We start from the raw sequence: 23,024 nt of genomic DNA, 5'->3' as shown, positions 1-23,024 counted from the left end.
CAATGCTCAGGGTTTTGTCTTCACCCTGCTGATGGGTGAGCATCATGGACACCCAGCTTATTTTAGTAGGCGTGGTCTATCTCGTCCAACCTAGGTTAAGATCTTGAACGAGGTAGTTTGAATATCAGTGACCTAGATGTCAGAGGTCAAGTTTTCTGAAAATCTTGTGAACATGATAATTTGAGAAAGACATCACCTAGGATTTTCATATAGGTACCATACATTTTTCAACAGCCTGAAACTCAACTGCAAAAACGTATAATTCTTTTAATACAATTTAAGTGCCTTTAAAATGTCATTACTACATGAGAAACCTTTGCTTACCTGAAATAGTGAATCCACCTCTGTAATTGCTGCTGGCTGCACCAAAACGTTCCTTTACGCCATGCATCAGAGGCACGCCATCCACAATACTGCTCGACAAAAATAATGAGTTGTGACGTCTACAGTCGTTTGGGAGTGTTTATCACTCACCTAAGGCACTGTTATACTTAACTAAACGATGTGACATACAAATCACCAAACATGAATGGTATTTGATGAGACAATTACTCAAAGTTCCTGCAGTACACGTACATGTACATAGCAGGACAGAGCAGGTAATCACTTACAACAAATTGATGTATTCTAATAGTTTATTTCATTACAAAATACATTGGAGCAGGTGCCAGTTTGGGGAAGCTGTTTCGTGCACCAATGTCTTGAATAATGTGGCCGAGATGGACGTCACCGTTTCGCCTAATTGCATTTTAATGTATGTGGCTAGAGACCAATTGTATATGTTGTACGCCTTATAAGTTATCATTAATTTAAGGATCAGATGTAGTTCTTTGAAACAATATATGATCATTTAACATTTGTATGGCCCTGTAGCATCATCTGTTTATTGAAAATAAAATTCGAGCATGTAATGGATATTTTCCCACAAATGTCAGCAACACAACTAATCTCCTCCACTTATAGTACTGTTTTTCTTTTATAACCATTCACTAAAATAAACACAGTTTCTACCAAGTTACATGCACACGCACACAAAACAGCTCAGTTTGATGTTTCAAAGCAGGGACTTCATCAGGTGTTCTACTTAATGTGTAAAAAATATCTATTTACTGTATTCTTCCTCAATAAATCAAAGCTGTACAGAAGTTCAGCATTAAGCATCAAAGCCTTTGGCCTGACAGTGGTCTTGTGATCTTTCTTACATAACAGGGACCTGCCCTCAACCTTTGCAAACACACACACAAACACACACACAACGAGAGAGAGAGAAAAAGAAAAGAAGTCCTTGAGTCGAGGCCAGAGCTGGAAAGCAGAGTGGCTGAGAAAGCAGCTCGTAGCCCCCAGTGATTACAGTGGAGAGAAGACCCCACCCACCATCCCACTTTGCTCAGATAACAGGCTCGTTGTTGGACGCAGGACCCAAACAAAGACGACCCTGTCGCCTCTCCTCTTGCTCACCATAGTCTCTGTATCTGGGCTTTGATTTCCTCCATGGTTGGCCAACAGGTATCTGTAAACCAAAGTTACCTGACCCATTCTCAGCCAGCTTCCCCTCTGTGCACAATCCTGAGGACACAGGATTGGCTGAATAAGGAAACTTTATATAGCTGGAGTGGCCTGATGGGATCAAAGGGAATTTGGGTTTTCCAGAATAATAGGGAGTTAAAAAGTCATGACTTTGTTGAATTGCTAGGGAAAAGTGTGTGTCCTTCGTATATACTTAACTGTCCCGCAGTCTGTTAGGTAACCATGACCATGATGAACTCAGTAAGAGAAAATACTTAACATGTGGCTCAAAGTTGACCTGCTAGATGTGTGAACTCTCATTACAGATAAACAGATACAGACAAAGAAACAGTTTGACTCCAGAGCTGCTGTTCTGGGATCAGTTCATCAGCAAATATATCCAGAAAACAAAGGGTACAAAACGAATGAATATTATCAGTCGATTCAGTGAAATTAATGTAACTGTTGTTTTTCTAACTTGCGTCATTAGGATGGTGTTATCTCGGTAAAGGACATCGACCTGGTGATGTCAGAGGGACTAGGAATGCGTTACGCCTTCATAGGTCCCATGGAAACAATGCACCTCAATGCACCTAAAGGTAAAATTTCCTGGTTTGTATTCTTTGCTCACATATAAAAACACTAATTCTGGTTATTTTTTAACTGAGTTTAAGATACTTTGAGCATGAATTTTATATAGTTGAACCAAAGACTTGATGATGTGTTTGTTCTGTTCAATTCTCACAGCAAAATCATTCATTTTTACCAAAAAGCCTTTCTTCATAAGGGAAAAGGAGTTCATAAAATGTCTGTTTATGAAGAGGAAAGTATCATTTATCCAGCACAGTTTCAACTGTGCGGTGTCCAGTTTCAATTAAGATAAGATAAGATAAGATAAGATAACTCTTTATTGTCATTGCACAGTCATACATAGTACAGTAGTACAAGGAAATTGGAAAACTGTCCTACGTCGGCACTACATATAACACAACACGACACGATATGACACATCACAACGCAACAAACAACACAACACAGTATATTAACTTAGTATAAAAAAGAAGAATAAGTGTATGTGTATTGCACACTGTTATTATTGCACATTAATTATTATTGCACCTTGTTATAAATATAAATATTATTATTGTTATTATTTTAAACATTGTTACCTCCCCCCTAAAAAAGCCCAGGGAGGTAGCCAGTCAGGTCAGCCAATCTGCCAATCAGAGTGAATGTACAAGCCATGTATGCTGTGGAAAATTACTGGAACTAACCAAAGCACAGGCTTTTGAGCATCAGCGACTGCAGTAAATGAGCACAGAATGCCTTTGACTGAGAGTAATGAAGGTAATTCACCGCTTACATGAAATTTTCAAAGTGGCACAGCGTTTCATACGTGTCGCTGCACAAAATACATGTAGTGTACCACACAGTGACATCTCTTTGTGTGTCAGAGAGAGAATGAAACCTCAGCTAGATGGAGAATATCAGAGGTGAGTGTGAAACCCAGAGTAACCCTGACTGTGTACACACACACACACACACACACACACACACACACACACACACACACACACACACACACACACACACACACACACACAGTGTGCACTTTGGCTGAACAAAGCAGTCTTTTGATGGGTAGCGATGAATGCGCTCCCTCACACCAGTCATCCAAAACTCACAGAGCTCACCTCGCAGCCTTCAGACCAGGTGCCAGCTCTACCTGTAGTTACAGTACTGAACTTCTTACTGACTTTTTTTTCTGTTCAGGAAGCATCAGATTCTCAAAAGAATGCTCAGACCTACCCCTGTTGTGTCTTCAAGTCTTTAGATCAGTCCCATCAGATACTGGAGCACTCAGGCTCCCTGTCTCTGTCTGCGCTACCTAAATTTCCTTGCTTTTGTAAACTGTGTGCGTGCACACAGGAGATGCCGTTGTTCTTTGAAGGAATCATCCACTACAACTAAAACCACTGCCTGCAGAAGAATGGCTCATCGATGCATATGATGTATTCAAATATTAATGCAATTTCACAGAAAAGAGCATTAGAATGATGTCTTTTTAAAACACTATCTAGTAAGGGCAGCTTGTCCAACATTCAGCTGACCATGCACAAATTGTTTCATTAGTGTAAAAGTACAGCTAGCAGTGGTAGGTACCGCAAATGGGTGGAAGACAAGTTGCAAACTGGGTGATGTTATGTCCCATATGGAAAAGGAATAGTAAAAACATATATGATTTACTCATGAAAGTGGCCACTTTCTCATTACTTTCATATATTTTTTTAGTAAGTATCCAAAACATACAAGTTTGATTATATAATTTTTCAAGGGATCTTATATCTGTTTTCACTCTTGTATGCTTTTCATACAAGTTTCATACAAGACAGTTACAAACTTTATAAGATTTATATATATCTTTTCCATATGGGGTAGTTTGCTTCATTTTCAAGGACTGCTGCTGTTATCTGATTGGAGTTACAGTGGTAACATTAGTATCCCGTCTTTTCTTCTACTGTACAATTAGCCGTTGTGTAGGGGCACAGGGAATAGGGCTCCCTGTTTAGTGAGGCTTTACATAAAAAGATATATAAGAAAAAATTCAACAATAACAGCTAAAGCTTATTTGGGAAAAGAAATAAAGCAAAGGGACTGAAATAACACTAAGATTTTCCTCCCACAGAGGGTGTTTGGTTGAAGGTAGATGATAGTTATCACACTGTCGTGCCACATTAACGTGTCCCACTAGGCTTTATGTAGACAGTAAGTGTTTTCTAGCTACCCCGTTGTCACATGTTGGATATAAACCTTATTTCCCAAAGAAGTATTGCAAATATAAACATTCACCATATGTTTTCTGGTCGTTGAATAAGGCTCCACTCTTTGAAAATGTGTTGAAAGAACTATTTAAAACTGAGCCCCCTGATCCACCTTAATAACAACCTCATGTGAAGTAATGTAGGCACATCTCTTCTCTCTCTCTCCCCCCCCCCCCCCCCCCCCCCCCCCCCCCCCCCACCTTGCACCACACTTGCATCTCTCTGCTCAAATAAGGTTTTAAAACTCTAGTCTTCACCTATTCACCTACTACGCTTATCACAGGAATGTCAACAAACCATACTGCTGGCCCTCTTTATGATATGTTAAGCCCGGTTGTTGTCATTGTTATGGGACCTGTGTTTCCTCTTTGATTGATCATTAGCTGTGAGAGGTGCTCCTTTTTCTGCGTCCAATCTAGGACACACTACTATATATTTTATCCACAAACATTTGGTTGCAAGCTAGATAACCCAGCAAGCTCATGACATGAACTCTTATTAGAAATAATGCCTGCTGGTATTTTAGGAGAGAGTAGCAGTGAAATTGTACAAACTGTCAGTTTATAGAAAAATAAATCCAAGATCTCTTTAAACTATTATAGGTAGTAGAATTATATACATTAATGACATGTTATTTAGAGGGCAGTGAATACTGCTTCCCATTTCATATACATGGTATGATTTTCATACTGCATAACCTCTTGGTCTCAGGCATTAGTCACATCCCACATTTTTTTATTGTAATGACAATATTTTATTAATTATTCTAACCCTAGTTAGATATAGGGATCTTAATTATATAGCTCCCCCATTTTATTACTTCTGTGAGTAGTAATGTATAGTTGAAGTACGAAACGTCCCTTACAAAACCTGCAAACTTTTCTGTTTCTCTGTCCAGAACTTTCATCATCACACTTAGTAGCTACTAAACGTTCGCTATTGCCCTGAGTGCTTTGTTTCGTAGATTTTTACAGGCTTTAAGCACAGAAACCTCACTCAGTAAATCTTCTGATCTTCAATCAGAAGAAAGCTTAAAGGGAGGTGGAAATGAGGTTAAATAGATTATTTCTCACATTGGCTGAACCTCAAGTGCACCAAGGCCTAGTAAAATAGCATTATTTAGAACTGTGAATCATGCAAAGCTGTTCTAATAGAGTCCAAGAATAAGATTGTGGAGCTGCAAATGAGCATAGCAATCCACTTTAAACAACAACGTGTAATAACGCTAAACAAGGGGCTGGTGTTAGACATTTCCACTGGCATATACATACATGTAGCATACTGGATACTACCCAGTCCTTATAAATACACTATTAAACTGAAGCTTGTAGTAGCAGGCTTCACAAACCCATTTATTTTAAACTTTCACGACAAGTCAGTCAGTGATTAGCCAAAATGCAGTCTGCCTACATCACAAATGAGTCACTATAGGTTAATAAATGAGAGAACAGCTTCAATGAACAGCGCTAAAAGTTAAATTAACACAGAAAGTGTCAAAGCAGGATCTAACTGTTATTTATGAGATATTTAACATTGAGAAAGAGGAAACTCATTACTTAATATTACTGGTTCTGAAGCACTGAGATAGCAGCCCTGCAAATGAACACAGAAATATAGAGGAGCTAGCATGTGCCATTTCTCAAAATATCAAGCATGTGTCAAACGTTCAAACCAGCAGAAGGAAAGCATTTAGACAAAAACAAATTGCCAGTTGGCACCGCAGCCGCACCTATGCCCATCCCCTCACAATCTAGAAATACATGTTTCTTTTTCTGTTTGCAATTACATCACTTTCACTTTGTGTGACATTACTGTCTTTGAATCTTTGTGGTATTTTAAATAAAGATGATCTACATTCATTGTTTGGAATGATGATCGACATGGACTTCCCCCTCACTGAACAGCTGTGTCCTCCCCACAGGTTTGGAAGACTACATGAGCCGATATAGTGAAAATATAACAAGGATTCTGTCTTCCTTTGGGCCTGTGCCGGACTTCTGTGGTGAAGCAGCCAAGAGCGTCATTAATGTAAGTGTGATGGTTACAGAGTTGTGTTTACAGTGAAACTTTCTCTCAATAAATACACTCACTTATGATGTAGTGTACATATATATATATATATATATATATATATATATATATATATATATATATATATATATATATATGATAAATAAGCAAAGCAAGACATTTGATGCAAACGACATGTGAATGGCAGGAAATGTTTCTCCATTATCTGTATGTATCATTAAGCATTAATGGTGCCTTCACAGATGTTATGCACACCAACAGGTTTTGATTATGTGTGTGTTCTTAAATTGTTATTTTTCTCTTTAGCTACACAGAATTTAGTGTCTGTGATTTCCAAAAAGTATTTCAGTTTTTGGTTCAAGGAGCACTTTTCCACCTTGGACCAGAGAAGCTGTCTAAATTTCTGGATTTTGCGTGCTGCAGCATCAGAATTTGGTTTTCCAGCATATCACAAAGCTCAGATCATCTCAAGCTGGTTTCTTGAACATGACATTGAGTTCACTGTGCTTAAATGACCTCCACAGTCACCAGATCTCAATCCAAGAGAAGACCTGTGGGATGTGGTAAAAGGGGACATAGATAGATGTGCTGCTGACAATCTGCAGTAATTGTGTGATGCTGTCATGTCAGTATGGACCATAATATCTGGTTAGTGTTTCGATACAGTGAAAAAGAGGGTCCTTGTTTTTCAGGGGTGTTCTTGAGACCTTGCAGTGTTTTAATAAAGTGCCACCTGAGCCCCCAAAGAGCAATTCAGTATTCAATAGGCTCCCAAGATTTTTTTAAATAAATAAAAAAATGTGTGTTAATTCAGATCAAAGACACGGAATGTCTATATTAATATACATATCTTAATTTATTATTTTCTTCATTATTTATTGTGTGTTTAGTTCTGGATGACTGAAATTCAGCAGTTTCTACTCACCTCTGAGCCATAAAGCTTTCTCCTAAGTAGAAATTAATTGGTCACATGCTGTCACAGGCGGTTAATATGTTAGCCACAGAAGGTCATCTTGTAAGGACACCCTGAGCTGGAGCATTAAATAGTTTAAGGTGGACTCGTTTGCCTTCTGTGATCACGAGAACAAGGGCAGCACTGCATGCACATTGATCTGTGCAAGTGTCGGCCCTGGATGTCACTGTTTCAAAGCTAAGACGTTATTAAAAGATTATGATAAATGGCCCGTATTTGTATAGCGCTTTACTAGTCCCTAAGGACCCCAAAGCACTTTACACATTCAGTCATCCACCCGTTCACACACACATTCACACACTGGTGATGGCAGCTACATTGTAGCCACAGCCATCCCGGGGCGCACTGACAGAGGCGAGGCTGCCGGACACTAGCGCCACCGGGCCCTCTGACCACCACCAGTGGGCAACGGGTGAAGTGTCTTGCCCAAGGACACAACGACCGAGACTGTCGGAGCCGGGGCTCGAACCGGCAACCTTCCGATTACAAGACGAACTGCCAGCTATTGAGCCAGGATCGCCCCAAAAGGATATTTAGTTTAGCTTTACGGCTGAGAAGCTTTATTTTAAAATGAACCTACTGTTAAAAATTAGAGACTGTTCATTTTTTCTCAGTGAGCAAACGTACAAATTCAGCAACTGAGAAAATAGTTATTTCCCCCACTAGACATGTCCGAAGTCCTAGATAGCAACCATTCCACTTTGCTCACCTAGCTTTTCCTTCTGTGCCGTCCACAGGAGATGTACGAGCTCATTCCCTGTGACCAGCAGCATCTGGCAGCCAGGCAGGAGAGGAGGGACCAGTTCCTCATGCGTCTGGCCAAGCTGAAGAAGGACTAATAAGCTCAGGGTCCAAACTCAAGAAAAACAACTTAATTAGGTAGAAATGTGATTGTTGAGTTCAACATGTAATGAAGACCTTTTTTTCTTTAAACAGGCATACCTTGACTGAAAAGCAGCACTTTTTTAAAATGAGTAATGATCAATCTTCCTTATATGATGAGTACTAGCAGTATTAGAACATAACTCTGGATTGCTACTCCTTATGAATACAATTTTAACCGGTCTTTTGTTTTTTCTAAATCTACAGCACGTTTTAACTTTTACTCTACATCTTGGTTACAAAACCGACTGTGGTAAAATGTGAAAAACAATGATCTCATTCAGCCACATTAATGGTCTCTTGTGTAAACAAATTTCTTGAAAATGTGAATCAGTGTTTTGATTAATAAAAAAGAACACAATAACACATTTATGTAATTGTTTTGATAGCCACACAACAGAAAGAGATGAGTGTTTTTGTGATCCTGATAATGAGGAGAAATTAAATAATGACATTTCACTACATATTTCTGGGCTGAGTGCTCTCTGCTGACTGCCACCATGTGCTCGCATAATTGTGACGGGTAAGTTCCCAAATCATAAGAAAACACATCAGGAGGGCTGTGAAAGATTTAAATTTCACACTGATATAGGTCCAATAGTGACAACCATACATCACACTCTGGGTGTTCTAGTGCAGGTTTGTGGCTCTATAAACTGAAATATTGTATTTATATTGTAAATATTTTATATGTATGTGTGTGTGGGCGGCGGAGGGCTCCCTTTTGTTATTATTAGGTGAAGTCACATTAACATTAAATGCCTGCGTAAAATTTAATTAGAGACTAATAACCCTGCTGGTTGGCCCCACCTCGAGCTTGGCCCCTCCCTCCCAGTTTGCAGGAGGGATGATGGATAATCGGTGTGCGCCTCACTCACTACTTATAGACAAGACAAGTCGAGTCTGTCCCAAACCGATTCTACTGAGACGCACAGAAGAGAACAGGACTGATTGTTTCCCCAGCTTGTTGGAAGCTTAAAAAAATCTGTTTAGGATAAACTCCACAAAAACAGGTGAGTTTAATTTCAATTCGATCTGCTAATGCCACCACAAAAAAGTGAAAATATATTTTAGAAATAATGTGTCGAATTTAGATATTTTAAAGTGTTAGCTCCTTGAATGCAGCTGCTTATTTAACCTGTGGGCCCCTTCAGTCTGAGTGCAGTTGGTTTAAGCTGGCAGACGTTGGTCTGAGGTAGACGCTGGTCTTCCCAATACTTTTCTGTATACTGTCAGAATGAGTTTGAGGCTCTTATTTTCAGGGAAACGAGTGGTTGTGTATTTTTAGATTTTTGTGGAAAAAATATTATTTTTTTAAAACTACAAATACATATTTTTTCATTTTGCTTGCAACATTATTTGGCTGCTAAAATGCCCTTTAATTGCATTAAAACCATAGATCCATACAGTTTGCTTTCCCGTCCGCTTTTTGACTCTGTAATGCCAACTCTGTTATACACCTTGTCATGTGTAGCCAGAAATGTAACCTTTCAGCCCTTTAAAAATTATTTAAAATCCCACAAGTCATCCACAATATATGCATCTGAAAAATAATGATAGTTTTCTAATTACACACACACTCGCACCTTTTTAACAACATAAATATGCCATAAAACAAGGCCTCCAGCAGGTGTATTTCTCCAGCACTTTTCTAGCCTTTTAACTTTCTGCTGAATTCCACAGGTTGTCTCAGCTTCCGGACTCCTTTTGGCCGCAATGAGTTGGGGGGCTCTCTACGCCCAGCTAGGTGGCGTCAACAAGCACTCCACCAGCCTGGGGAAGATCTGGCTTTCTGTCCTTTTCATCTTCCGCATCACGATTCTGGTCCTGGCTGCGGAGAGCGTCTGGGGGGACGAGCAGTCAGACTTTACGTGCAACACGCAGCAGCCCGGCTGCAAAAACGTCTGCTACGACCACTTCTTCCCCGTGTCGCACATCCGCCTGTGGTGCCTGCAGCTGATCTTTGTATCCACGCCGGCCCTGCTGGTGGCCATGCACGTCGCCTACAGAAAACGGGGTGATAAGAGGAACATGCTGGCCTCCAATGGCACTGAAAAGATGACAGATACTGAGCTGCAGACGCTAAAGAGGAGGCGTCTGCCCATTACAGGCACTCTGTGGTGGACCTACACCTGCAGCTTGTTTTTCCGGCTCATCTTTGAGGGGGGGTTTATGTATGCGCTCTACTTTGTCTACGACGGCTTCCAGATGCCCCGGCTGGTGAAGTGCGAGCAGTGGCCTTGCCCCAACAAGGTGGACTGTTTCATCTCCAGGCCAACTGAAAAGACCGTCTTCACCATCTTCATGGTGGCTTCATCTGCCATCTGCATGGTGCTGAATGTGGCCGAGCTCTTCTACCTCATTGTAAAGGCGGTCATGAGATGCATGACAAGGTCCAGCAGGAGGAAACACACTTACCCAGACAGCGTGACACGGGATAACAAGAAGAATGAAATGCTGCTGTCTTCTTCCACAGATTCATCCAGCAACAAGACCATGTGTTAGAGACAAGAGAAAGGTGTATACTGTAAATCCAACCTCACGAGTTGTGTCTACGTCTTGGTTACTGGGATTTGTCTCACGAGATAGTGAAACAGCTTTGGATCTGTATAGTTGGGGTTGACTGTAAAGACCTGACTGAGTTCTCCGAACAAACACATTGCCAGATAGTAACGTAAAGAGTAAAACAAGTGTCAAACACTGAGTGGTTGCAACCATTTTACTGTCCACAGTTGAAATTTGCTTGAACGTGGCGAAATCTGCCTGAAAAATGAGCCTACACTGACATCTAGTGGTGACAGTGGACCCTTAACGAGCACAAACGCCTTCACAACAGCCTGAGTGATCGATTTATCCGAGGAGAACAAATGAAGTTTTGAGAAGAGAAGCAGAGTATGTTTAGCTTTTAGCTGATGAGATTGATTTTAAGTTCACAGTACCTGATGTGATTACGCTTAATGAACAAGTCTGATTTTTCTGTTTTAGAATGAAATCACTGATCTTCGCTGTTTGATCAACTTCATAGGTTCTTTTTTGGGGGGGTTGTAAATGTTTCTTTACATGTGTTAGACGACAAAAAATTTCACACGTGCATACCATTTCATTCAAAAATATGAAGAACGTATATGTTTGTACTGTATCAGATGGTTTTTCATCTACTGCCAGCAAGTTCAAGAATCCCCCTGAACAGATCATGCTGCACACATGTGAATTATTTTCTGTGAAACTGAATTCCAGACTGGATCTAATGTAAAAGAAGGCTGAAACCAGTGACGTGACACAGGAGTCATGATACTGTGTACTCTTTTAGGTGTTAGGATTTCATGTTTTTCAAGTTTATAGGGTGTAGGTTTAATTTACTTTGACCATTTCACATTCAGATAGGGTTCCTCCTCATTCACCTTGTGACTTCCAATCCTGCTTTTTTGGAAACACCAGAAGTCGCTCAGCCCCAGATCTGCTCCTGTGTTATTTGAACTTGCATTGTTTTTCTTGCAGTGTGTACTGACCCCAGCTGGCTGTATCAGCTTTCAGCATGTGCCTTATTTTAGCCACCAGACTAATCACTGCTAGGCACCGTGGCCGTGAAAATGTCTTTGTCCTTCTTCCATCCAGGAATAGCCAAGCGGGATCAGTCAGACTGTTCCAAAGTGTTGGTTAGACGTGTCGATTCCACCATAATTAAAAAGAAACCACAGTGAGCTGTATACTGATGTTACATAAGTGATGCAGCTGGGACCAAAACTAGTCTGTGTGCCTGCTCTGCACTGACCTTTGACTTCTAGCTTTCTGTAACAAGCCTAATGACATTTTCTGATGCTACATTTTTTTTTTTTAACAGCGATGTACTTCCTCTTGTTTTTATGGGATAATCCTGATTATTCCTATTTCAACATGTTGTTATTGTTATTATTATTATTATTAATAATAATAATACAGTTTCTATTAGTCTGCCTTTAAAAGCAAACTGCACACTAATGAGCAAACAGCTTTCTAAGAAGAAATGATTAAATCTGACATTTTTTTATTATTATTATTTCACTTGCACTTTGATCCTTCAACTTGTTTTGCTCTATGAGACTTTTTTTTTTTTTTAATTTTTAAATAAATCGGTAAAAACAGACCTGTGTGCATTATCATTTATGTGCAGTTTTATTTACTTTACTGAAATATGGGATAAGTGGGGAATTTTTTTCCCACACTGGGAGAGAATCGTCTTGCCTTACACTCTCTGTCTTCTCCTCCACATTTTGCTCTTTATAACCACATATCAGGTTTTTATTAAGTAACGTTTGACTTGGACAGATTGTAGTGTGTCCACAGGATCGGCCTTTTAAAGACCTCGCGGCTATTTAATGTTGCCTGCCTCCTAAAATGAGTAACTATTACTATTTTTAGCACCCGGGGGTCATAATTTGGGAATGTTTCTAAACTTTTGGAAACTTTTTGCGCACGGTTTTGGGGAGGTTGGCAGGGGCGTGGTGTGGCCGGAGAGGCTGATGACTCTGTGGATTCACTCATGGATGGTCACGCAATGTGACAGCCCAGTCATGGCTGGAAATGAGCGGTAGCTCCGTTTAACCGAGCCTCATCTCTCCGACTCCGAGCCTCCTCCAGAAACTAACAACAAGAAAGAAAAAAGTTTCCCTTGCGCAAAGTAACAGGCACGGAGAGAAGTTTGTGCATGAACGAGGTTGCGAGGCCCGCATTAAAAAAAACGTGAGGAAAAAAATAGTTTGTCGAGCTGTCAGAGAAGTGACAAGTTGAGTGTGGGTGGGGGGTGGATCAGGGACACAGAGGGAGGGTCGCTTCAGCCGCGGGAGGTCCACACCGCTTTTCAACGCACTCCAGTGATGGCACCGATGATGGCAGATGGATTTGCGTTTCGTGTTTAAGTATGACATCTCCGCTTTAAAGGTATGACGGATAAACACCACCGTGGCTATTTTCTTGCACTAAAAAGGGAGTACAGTAAATGAAGAACGGCATGTTATCAGGTAATTAAGAGTTGCTTCAGTTTTACCGAACAAGGGGGGAACAAAAAGGCTGTCAAAGCTTAAAAGGAGTCTGGGGACTCTGGCACACTCTGCATTGTCACTCTGGCAGGTAGGGCTTTGTATTTGAACCCGTCTGTTACATTCTTCACACAAATGCCACAAGTAGCTGTGGAGCTGAGGGGAGTGAGGTTTTATTATTCTTTTAAGTTTTTGTGGGTTTGTCACTAATAAGTCATCACAAGGTCACAAATGGAAAGCACGACTTTCTGATTCTCTGGGTGTAACTGCTGCAGTTTCCCCCAATAAGTTTATATTGATGTCAGATAAATGGAAACAGTGTTTAAAGAGCCTGACCGTTTTCTGAAACAGCCAGCAGTGTTTTAATTTTCCACCAGAAGATTTATTTTAATGTATTTCTTACAAAGTCTTGTGAAAGTTAACATGTTGTTTTTTCCTCTCTTCTAGGTGTCATACATATTGTGAACCCTAGTCGATGGATTTATTACCTTTTAATACAAGAATATTTTAGTAAGTTTGCCCTCAAATGAGTGTGTGTGTGTGTGTGTGTGTGTGTGTGTGTGTGTGTGTGTGTGTGTGTGTGTGCGTTTACGCTGAATATGTTGCATGATTAGGGTTCAGTGTACACAACACTGTCTAAAAGGCCACGTGTTTGTCTTTAATAAGCTAGTCTCTGCATCTGAATTCGCTATACTTCAATATTAAAATGTAGTTTGAAACTTAAGCAGCTTAACTCTTTATCAAGCAAAAGAGCCAAACCCAAAAGCTTTAACGATGTGAGGATGTGGTGCTGCTTGGTAAAGGTGTCGGGTTAGGACTGGGGAAATATACCAGCTATTTTCTAATACATAAGCAAATAATTGTGATTAACCAGAGAATAAATAATATAAATCACTGCTTTCTTCCCTTTTTAAAGTTTTTGAGTTAAAAATAATCTGTAATTTACCATAATATATCACACAGATATTATACTAGACTTAATAATTTTATTTTTTTTAATCTCTTTTCATTCTGGTGGTTTTATTATTACAGTTGCATTAGAGAGAGTGAGGGACGATGGTGTGTAGGATGTGTGTAGACGATGTCAGTTTTTGAGTGTGTGTGTGTGTGCGCACCCTACTAGACCCCATCTCTGTTTTCGAACATCATAATGTTGATCTCAGCACATGCCTGCTGTGCAGTGGAGCGAGCAGGTGAGAGAGAAAGAGAGAGAGAAAGGGAGTGAACCAGGGTTCAGTGACAGAGGTGGCCTATATGGTATATGAGCTGCTAAGAAGCAGCTGCTATTGATCTGTTATCTATTTGTGATGTCTGAACTGGCAGATTTCTTTAAGGACCACTTTCTGCTAAGTGCTTACAAAACAAAATGTCAAGCTTTGCTCCACGTCCTTGCATCCTCTTCTCTGATTGCATGTGCAGTGTTTTAAATGTGAGGGTAAGCCCTTGACACCTGTTGCACTGACAAATGTTAAGCTGTTCTAAAAATCCTAAGCACCTCTTTAACTTCCACTCTCTCTGCTTATTTCTCCTCTTTTTGCTATTTGGCGCCCCTTTCCTTTTCCCCACTCCAGCCTGTACTTTCTCCATAGGCTAATTCTTGAAGCATGGGCGACTGGAGCTTTCTGGGGCGGCTGTTGGAGAATGCTCAGGAGCACTCAACGGTCATCGGCAAAGTCTGGCTGACTGTCCTCTTCATCTTCAGGATCCTGGTGCTGGGGGCTGCGGCCGAAGAGGTCTGGGGTGACGAGCAGTCCGACTTCACGTGTAACACCCAGCAGCCCGGATGTGAGAACGTCTGCTATGACGAGGCCTTCCCCATCTCGCACATCCGCTTCTGGGTGCTGCAGATCATCTTCGTGTCCACGCCAACCCTCATATACCTGGGCCACGTGCTGCACATCGTCCGCATGGAGGAAAAGCGGAAAGAAAAGGAGGAGGAGATGCGCAAGGCAAACAGGCTCCAAGAGGAGAAAGAACTCCTGTATAGAAATGGTGGCGATGTTGGAGGAGGAGGAGGAGGAGGCGGCAAAAAGGAGAAGCCGCCAATCAGGGACGAACATGGCAAAATCCGTATCAGAGGCGCGTTGCTGCGTACCTATGTGTTCAACATTATTTTCAAGACCCTGTTTGAAGTGGGATTCATTTTGGGCCAGTATTTTCTCTATGGCTTCCAGCTGAGGCCCCTGTACAAGTGTGCACGTTGGCCCTGCCCCAACACCGTTGACTGCTTCATATCGAGGCCCACTGAAAAGACTATTTTTATTATATTTATGCTTGTGGTGGCTTGCGTGTCTCTTTTGCTGAATTTGTTAGAGATCTATCACCTTGGATGGAAGAAAGTTAAACAGGGCATGACCAATGAGTATGCCCCCGAACGTGAGTCGCTGCGCCGCGTCGACATTGCAGAGCCTGAGTGTTTGGCCTCGGCCTCCAGAACTGCCCCATCCAGCCCCAGCTACCCTCCCAACTACACAGATGTGACGGCGGGCAGCGGGGCGTTCCTGCCGCCCATGGGTCCAGCCGCCGTGCCCTCGGCCGCAGAGTTCAAGATGGACGACCTTCAGCAGGAGGAGTCCCTCCAATCCTCCCCCTCTTCCCACTACTATATCAGCAACAACAACAACCACAGGCTGGCCACACAGCAGAACTGGGCCAACCTGGCAACCGAGCAGCAGACTCGGGAGATGAAGGCCACCTCCCCTCCACCTTCCTCTTCTTGTTCTGCCACCAGCAGCGACAATGAGCAGCACCAAAGCGTCAATGGTGCTCTGCTCCTACCCACCAGCAACACCACCAGTAACACCAACATCACCAACGCGACTGCCAACGCTGCCTCCAGCGGCAGCAGCCCTGGCGACGCCTCCAACGCAGGCAGCTGGGATGGAGGAAAGAGTGAGCACGACGAAGGCCACGTCACCACCACAGTGGAGATGCACGAGCCTCCGGTAATGGTCAGCACAGACCCTCGGCGGCTCAGTCGGGCCAGCAAGAGCAGCAGCATCAGGGCCAGGCCGAGTGATCTGGCTGTCTAAATGCATTCAGCCCTTTCATGTCCCTTAAAGCCCTCTTGAATAACATGCCACTATCCTCACCCCAAACCCAGACACAATCATGAACATGTAATAAGCAACAAAACAAACAAACAAACAAACAAAACAAACCATGAGACAGGAAAGCAAGAAAGTCAAGAGAATGTTTAGGGCAAATGTGAAATGACTGAACCACTAGCTGTCGTTGATTTAGTGCAATCGGTGAGTTGCAGAGTAGTTGAGGCAAGGTTTGGTTTTTCTTGATTAATAGTCTATATTTATGCACACAATATGTGACCATGCACTTCTACAAAGTCAGGAGCCTCCGGTAACAGCAATGGATGGAGTGAAAGACATTGTGATCTATTAATTTTACATGAAAATGGACACATCTCACCAACATGTTTGATTTGGGGAAAGGGGATCTTCTGGTGTTTCTCTATTTTTTTCCTTTTTGTTGAGCCGCGAGGACTAATTATTCCAAATGGAAATGGTCATTGAAGACCGGTGACTGGAAATTTTGAATATTTTTATCTGGAGGAAACAGAGATAGCTGATGTTAATGCACAGGGCACCGGATGTGGGCAACTTGATCATAAATCTCAGTCCACATTTTTATCTGTTTTCATTGTCAAACTTGCAGCACAAACGTGCACGGTGTGCTGCACGGCATGTCGGGAGACCCGGAAGCCATTCTGCGCTTCCTGAATTTTACTGACTTGACTTATTTGTCGTGTTGAGAGTAATTCATCCTCAATGCATTTGTACATGACGTTACATGTATTGTGTTCTGTGTAGTTGTGCATGCCAGCATGTGTAGCCCTACAACTCACCGATTCACTGACATATTTGCGTGGCAAAGTAGGCTAGCTAGGTTCTACCCATGATCCTATTAAAAAAGAAAAACAAAAGTTATAATGACATGGAACAGATAGGACGTTACTTTGGAAACTTTCAAAGGGTCCTGGGATTAAAGAAAAATAAGTGAAGCGTGGACAGGATATGGGTTAAAAATGCTGGTAAGTCTTTCTTGCTATGTCCAGAGTACATCTGGGTCTCTCTGAACACCGCATTGCCAGTAAACCAGGCACAAAAACAAGGAAAGTAGGAGTCCCTTACGCCTCCCTCTGTCAGTGTTACCTTTAGTCAACATATCTGAAAAGAAAAATGCTCTCAGCGAACTGCACAAATATAAGATAATGCCTTCAAAGGCTATAAAAAATGCATGCATGCCACTAAGTGGTACAAAAAAAACTTTATTAAGATTTACCTTGTAAATTCAAACGCTCAGCCTCCCAGAGCTCCAGAGTTACGTTTGTAACCATTTTTGTAAGATTGTCGGCAAACATTTCGGCCCTCAAACCCACTCCCACCTTTTTAAAAAACAGAAATCCCCCACACCTAAAGATTGAGAGCAACTTTGGTCATTTTCTTTTACACTGAATTGAATTTTACTCATAAATTGCATACTTGTAGTAGTCAGTTTGTGATTGCAAAACAGCTATGACTTAAAAAAAAAAAAAGAAAAAAGAAAAAAAGACAAGGTGACTGGCGTTGGGCGTCTCAGAACGCCGCAGGGTGCAGTCAGCCTCGACTGCTTCTATTTTGTTGTGTTCATCTTGATTCTTAGAGACCTTTAGAAACCCAAACTTTTAAACTGAACTCATCATTAGCCGCAGTCCTCTGTTCCTGTTATGTCTTTGTGCTGTTTGGTTTTGTCCACAACCCAGGCACTCACTTTCAAAAAGCTTTTTTAACTTTACATCAACAATAATCTGCTGTATTTCCTGTGAGTCCAACACCGGGGCAGAGTTCACACAGCAGCACTGTGTGAAAAGTTAACCATCTGCATTGGAGATATTGCACTGGTAGAGCATAACATCATAGCTGATTACTAATATGTCTGTAGGAACAGTACTTTTCAATGAGTTATTGTGTATTGGTTAATACACTGGAGTAGGAGCAGTGCAAAAAATGTTGTCTTTCCATTTGTCAGGGTGGTGGTGGTGGTGGTGGGGTTACAGAATGATGGCACAGTATGGTTTGAGATTATCAGCGCCCACAGGAGTATCATGTGTGATACTGTATCTTACTTATTTAGCTTCTTTCAGCGCAAATAGAGACTCGAAGAAGAGAATATATAAAATGCGTAGATTAAAGCTGCCCTTCCAAATCCATGGTTCCCATTCAAATGACAAAGACTTCTTTGATATCTGCATTTACAACTTGGTAGTTGGTAAAGATTTGCACATTTAGAAAACAAAACTACTTTTCTGCAGGGCTCATGTTGGTAGCAGTCGAGTGACAGGGAGAGAGCAAGACGCCAATCTTTATGATCCTCAAAGGGAAAAACATGTCTTAAACCAAAGCGCAGTCACTCTTCACAGAAAATGTATTATTAAAGATTTTATCTCAAGCTCAGATGATGATGAGAAAAAACAATACAGTGGCGGGAGAGAGAATAACAGCTGGGGTAATTTTCTGTTTGTTTACTCAGTATGTTCTCACAGAACTGTCGGGACTCTGGTTAGACGTCACATCAGATGGCTCCAATGTTGAGAGAATGTTAGCTGGGTAGCTGGCCCTTCCCTAACCCTGCATACAAAGCCCTGACAGGATGTTTTGTTCGAAGCCTGTGATCCCTGTGACTCCTCCAAACTCTCTCCTCTTATGTTTCATGCAGAGCATGATTTCTCTGGCTCGTCAGGGAGTCGGAACCATCTCACAATGCTCACAACAGCAACCTGTTTTCAGTGCTGTCTTAAATAAGAGAAGTGCCTTGTGTATGAATTATTTGTTTGTAAGAACAAGATGATGTAAATGTTCATTTACCTCAAATGTTTACAAAACTGTTACTAAATAAATTTTTTGTACCATATTTATTGCTCTTGTTTGCTTTACATGATGAATGAAATCAGAGCTGCAGGCTTCTGTAACTGTAACTTCGGTCGTTGCTGTGCTTTTTGGAAGTCGAATTTCCCAGAGGAACCCACCCGAGGGATTAATAAAGTTCTATCTTATCTTATCTTATCTTCAGTCTTGGACTGGGGTCATGGAGTGACAGAGGCCGTGATTTGTTCTATTTTTAAGATGACAAAATACAAATAATTAATAAAATACTTCATAGAGTCGCTTTGTGCTTTTTAGGTTTCAATTTAAACACATTTATTCCAGTCTGTCAGAACAAATGAATCTGAAGATCACAATCAGAGAGCTAATTATTAGCTGTTTGTCCAAATGTAAAATCACTTCCAGAGGCCCATTTCCGAATTACCTTATGTAACATGAGGTTTTGATAATTCTTGGTTAACTTAGAGAAACTTGGAGAAACACTTTTTTCCAAACTTGGACAGAAATGTCTTGTCATAATGGGACAGACAGCAAAACTGGAACCCAATGTTAGACTTCGAGGTTTGAATTTTGGGGGAAAGATTTCACGAGATGTTTACTTGCTAGGTAAACTTCCAGGATTTTTGCCCTTCCATCCACCCCCTTTTTTAAATTTAAACCTGAACAACACAAAAGTCATAAGATGACAAAAAGTAGGATAAATACACCCCCTCCCCCCAGCCCTCCCTTAATTGAACTGGTTTTATGGTGTAAACACAATAAAAAGTAAGACACTTTGTTTTTTTAACAAATGCAAATTCTACAAACTTTAAACTCAGTTTAATCAGAATTTTATCAGAAGCACAGTCTGGGTTTGATCTGCCACTTAACCTCAACAGCACTACATTCAGTTGTCACACATTACTCATCAAATAGACTCATTAGGCTGACATTTTTAAAAGTCATGGTCAGATGGAATTCATATATCTTCTAATAAAAGTAGAATGACAAAAACAAAATATGCATGAAGTCCAGAACTTGCTTTTTTTCAGATATTTTAATCCGCCGTCGTGAGTGCTTGTAGTTGGCTCAGTTATAAAGATCATAAGGATCATTCTCAAGTGTTTTCCTTTTTAGGCTATCCTCAGTTTTATGTATGTATGTTTTTTTTCCTCCTCCTTTGTCATTTCCCATACTGCCGGCTTCCTGTTTGTTGCTCTTTGACATTCAACCCTCCGCAGTTCACTCCCTCACGCTGCCTTCCGACAGCAAATATTAAAAAGTGGCGCTGACTCAGAGTTACTTCATAACCACATCAAGAAATAATTAAAATGACACGGCTGTGTTAGTCTTGCACCTGGGAGTCAAACATCTACCGCAAACACTTTCTGCACAATTACAAGAACTGAGGATTTACAACACTGTGCGATGCATGATATTGATGGGTGGAATTTACAGCTCAGTGTGAACTTCCTTTGAGCACAGTGAGCAAACATACAAAGAGAAAAATGCGGACTTAACGAAATGTGTACTTCAAATACTTTTAAGTAAATGTGAAGGGATGCACATTTGGGTAAATGGAGGTTGTAATTAATGGCCTTATATAGACCTTTACATAATATTACTCAAATGATAATTATTTTACAAAGAAACTCCTTTAATCTCAGTGCTAAATTTTAGTGGTCCTGAATAATTTCTGAAGGATTAATAGTGATGTCTAGTACCCAGTGAGAGCCATAGTACACACAGTGTTGGGGAGTAACGGAATACATGTACCGCCATTACGTATTTAAAATACAAAATATGAGTAACTGTATTCCGTTACAGTTACCGTTTAAAAAGGTGGTATTCAGAATACAGTTACTTTGTTGAAATAAATGGATTACACTGCGGTACTTTCCTGTTTCATTTTGTCGCGGGTCAGGACTGTTTGGTTTTGTTTGACAGCTACGTTCTGTTGTTCCAGGCGGCAGCGTTGCGGTTGCCATGGTTACAGGGTGACGCTCTCTCTCTGCGTGTTTCCTGGGTGAGAGAGCACCTTTTTGTTGTTGTTGTTGTTGTTGTTGTGCTAAGCTAATAGGCAGAATGCAGAATGTAGCCTCACGGGCAGTGTAGTCCGTGTTGCAGGGAGAATGGACTGCCATACTCGTTATGTGTCTGTGAGCGCGAAAAGGGAGAAAAAGGGAAAGCACGAGCTGTCATCGAGCAAAAACGGGAGCTGGAAGCATGTAAATATAATAATAACCACTGCAGTCAAGAAGAGTGCCTGACGAGCCCAGTTGTAAATAAGCTATTAAGACTCGACTGTGTTCATGTTTTCCTCCGAAACAATAAGTTCCGTTGGAGCAGCCTTTCAACGCCTCTCTCTGTCTCTCGCAAGCAAACTTGACCCAGACAACAAAGTAAAGCTATTTTTCGGCTACGAGCCGACAGGGACCCCGCCGTATTAGTCAGAGGTCCTTTACTACAGTTCGGAGCCGCGGACCTTCAGTAATAGTAATAAATCACACAGCAATAGTACATTCACGTAGTTGTAAACAACATGATAATATGTTAAGTAATCCAAAGTATTCAGAATACGTTACTCTCATTGAGTAACGTAACGGAATACATTACAAAATACATTTTGGGGCATGTAATCTGTAATCTGTAGTGGAATACATTTTAAAAGTAACCTTCCCAACACTGAGTACACATGTCAGTTTCTAAAAGCTTAGCCTAAGGCATAATTATATTAAATAATGATATATTGATGATATTTAAAAGCTTTAGTCATAGAATAAAAGCTGAATTGTTTATTTGGGACTCGTGTCAACTAAAAAAACAACAAGAGACATCCTCAAATCTGCCTGTGACATTAGCAAAAATCTGCCTAATGGGGTGGTTTTGCCACACAGCAGTTGTCCAGTGAGAATTTTGGATAAAAATCTTTATATTTGATCAATCTATTGTAATAAAATAAGCAAATTCACATGTCTTTTAAAATTTTTAAAAACATTTGAACATTTAAGGTTATAAAAAGGTCTGACACCCACACAAATTTCTTTAACGTACAGCTTTACCTACATATAAACATGTCTTTTAATATTAATATGAATCTATCTACATTATATGGAAATGTAAATTATATTCCTGTTTCATTGTGTGTACTTATCTGTAAACCATGTAATCAGTAAAATCCTTTGGTGGAGACCGTATTAGATTGTTGGATGGTGCTTTGTGTGTCTCTTACGCTTAACCTTTTTCTTATTGTCTTCTAACTGGCAAACAGAGGATGCAGTCTAGTAGAGTTGTTGTAATAAAACTTCCTTGACGTTAAAGGTCTGTTTGTTCAGTGTCAACATCTTTGACCGGGTCTGTGAAACTCAGAACCATCAACCAAACTAAAACTGTGACAATGGTGAAACGTTTTCTCCTATAGGAGGTCATTCTGATTGCAACCACCCCACCTTAAACAGCTGATGGATAATTTGCAGTGACTGCTGAGTAGGAAACCTTTCTAAAGGGGCCCCACTCCAGCTTTGTGCAGCAGCTCATTGTCTTACTCGGGCTCACTATGAATTCAAACTGTAAATGTAAAGTTTTACAGCTCGATTTGAAGTTATTTTCGATACTGATGTTAGTATTTTCAGCTATTTCGCTATTTCATCACCGTGGCTGGCTCAGTTAGCATTACCTCTGCTCGCTGGGCTCAGACTGGACCTTTGGTAGTTATTATATACACACATGATTCATATTCTTAATGCTACAGTGTTTTATGTATTATTTAATAAATATTAGTCAATGTCTGTAATAATATCAAACTGGATTGAAACTAGTGTTGCTGAAGCATTGCAGCTAAATGTTGCCAAATCAGCTGTATATTTTGCTTACATGTCCTCTTCCTCCTTCCACAAGTGCAGTCGTGTTGCAGGCTACAATCAGTCTGTTCTGATGC

At 40.8% G+C, this 23,024-nt stretch overlaps 3 protein-coding genes across 6 annotated transcripts in view; all 3 read left to right on the top strand.

Annotated features, from left to right (window-relative positions):
• cryl1 (crystallin, lambda 1) overlaps nucleotides 1–8,418 on the top strand; it is a 29,490-nt gene extending 21,072 nt beyond the window's left edge. For both annotated transcript variants that reach the window (XM_085375025.1, XM_085375024.1), the window contains exons 7-9: nucleotides 1,997–2,105; nucleotides 6,250–6,356; nucleotides 8,070–8,418. In XM_085375025.1, the coding sequence (XP_085231151.1) occupies nucleotides 1,997–2,105; nucleotides 6,250–6,356; nucleotides 8,070–8,171 (318 nt within the window). In that variant the 3' untranslated portion in view covers nucleotides 8,172–8,418. The remainder of the gene's footprint in view (nucleotides 1–1,996; nucleotides 2,106–6,249; nucleotides 6,357–8,069) is intronic.
• On the top strand, nucleotides 8,165–11,101 carry gjb8 (gap junction protein beta 8). Of its 2 annotated transcripts, none has more exons than XM_085375027.1 (2): nucleotides 8,165–8,211; nucleotides 9,898–11,101. In XM_085375027.1, exon 2 carries the CDS (start codon nucleotides 9,931–9,933, stop codon nucleotides 10,717–10,719), a length of 789 nt encoding a protein of 262 aa, XP_085231153.1. In that variant the 5' UTR covers nucleotides 8,165–8,211; nucleotides 9,898–9,930; the 3' UTR covers nucleotides 10,720–11,101. The 2 variants fall into 2 exon arrangements, with proteins under 2 accessions (XP_085231153.1, XP_085231152.1); XM_085375026.1 differs by lacking the exon at nucleotides 8,165–8,211 and adding an exon at nucleotides 9,092–9,227.
• Nucleotides 11,102–14,833: 3,732 nt separating this feature from the next.
• On the top strand, nucleotides 14,834–16,261 carry gja3 (gap junction protein, alpha 3). 2 transcript variants are annotated; one of them, XM_085374956.1, is made up of 2 exons: nucleotides 14,834–16,051; nucleotides 16,127–16,261. In XM_085374956.1, exons 1-2 carry the CDS (start codon nucleotides 14,834–14,836, stop codon nucleotides 16,259–16,261), a joined length of 1,353 nt encoding a protein of 450 aa, XP_085231082.1. The 2 variants fall into 2 exon arrangements, with proteins under 2 accessions (XP_085231082.1, XP_085231081.1); XM_085374955.1 differs by having other exon boundaries at nucleotides 14,834–16,261.
• Nucleotides 16,262–23,024: the final 6,763 nt, after the last annotated feature.

This window comes from Diplotaxodon limnothrissa, linkage group LG16, assembly GCF_057381915.1.
Source record: "Diplotaxodon limnothrissa isolate DT_005_m linkage group LG16, D_limnothrissa_male_GT1.1, whole genome shotgun sequence".
NCBI classification, from domain to species: domain Eukaryota; kingdom Metazoa; phylum Chordata; class Actinopteri; order Cichliformes; family Cichlidae; genus Diplotaxodon; species Diplotaxodon limnothrissa.
This window is presented reverse-complemented; position numbering and strand designations above follow the sequence as displayed.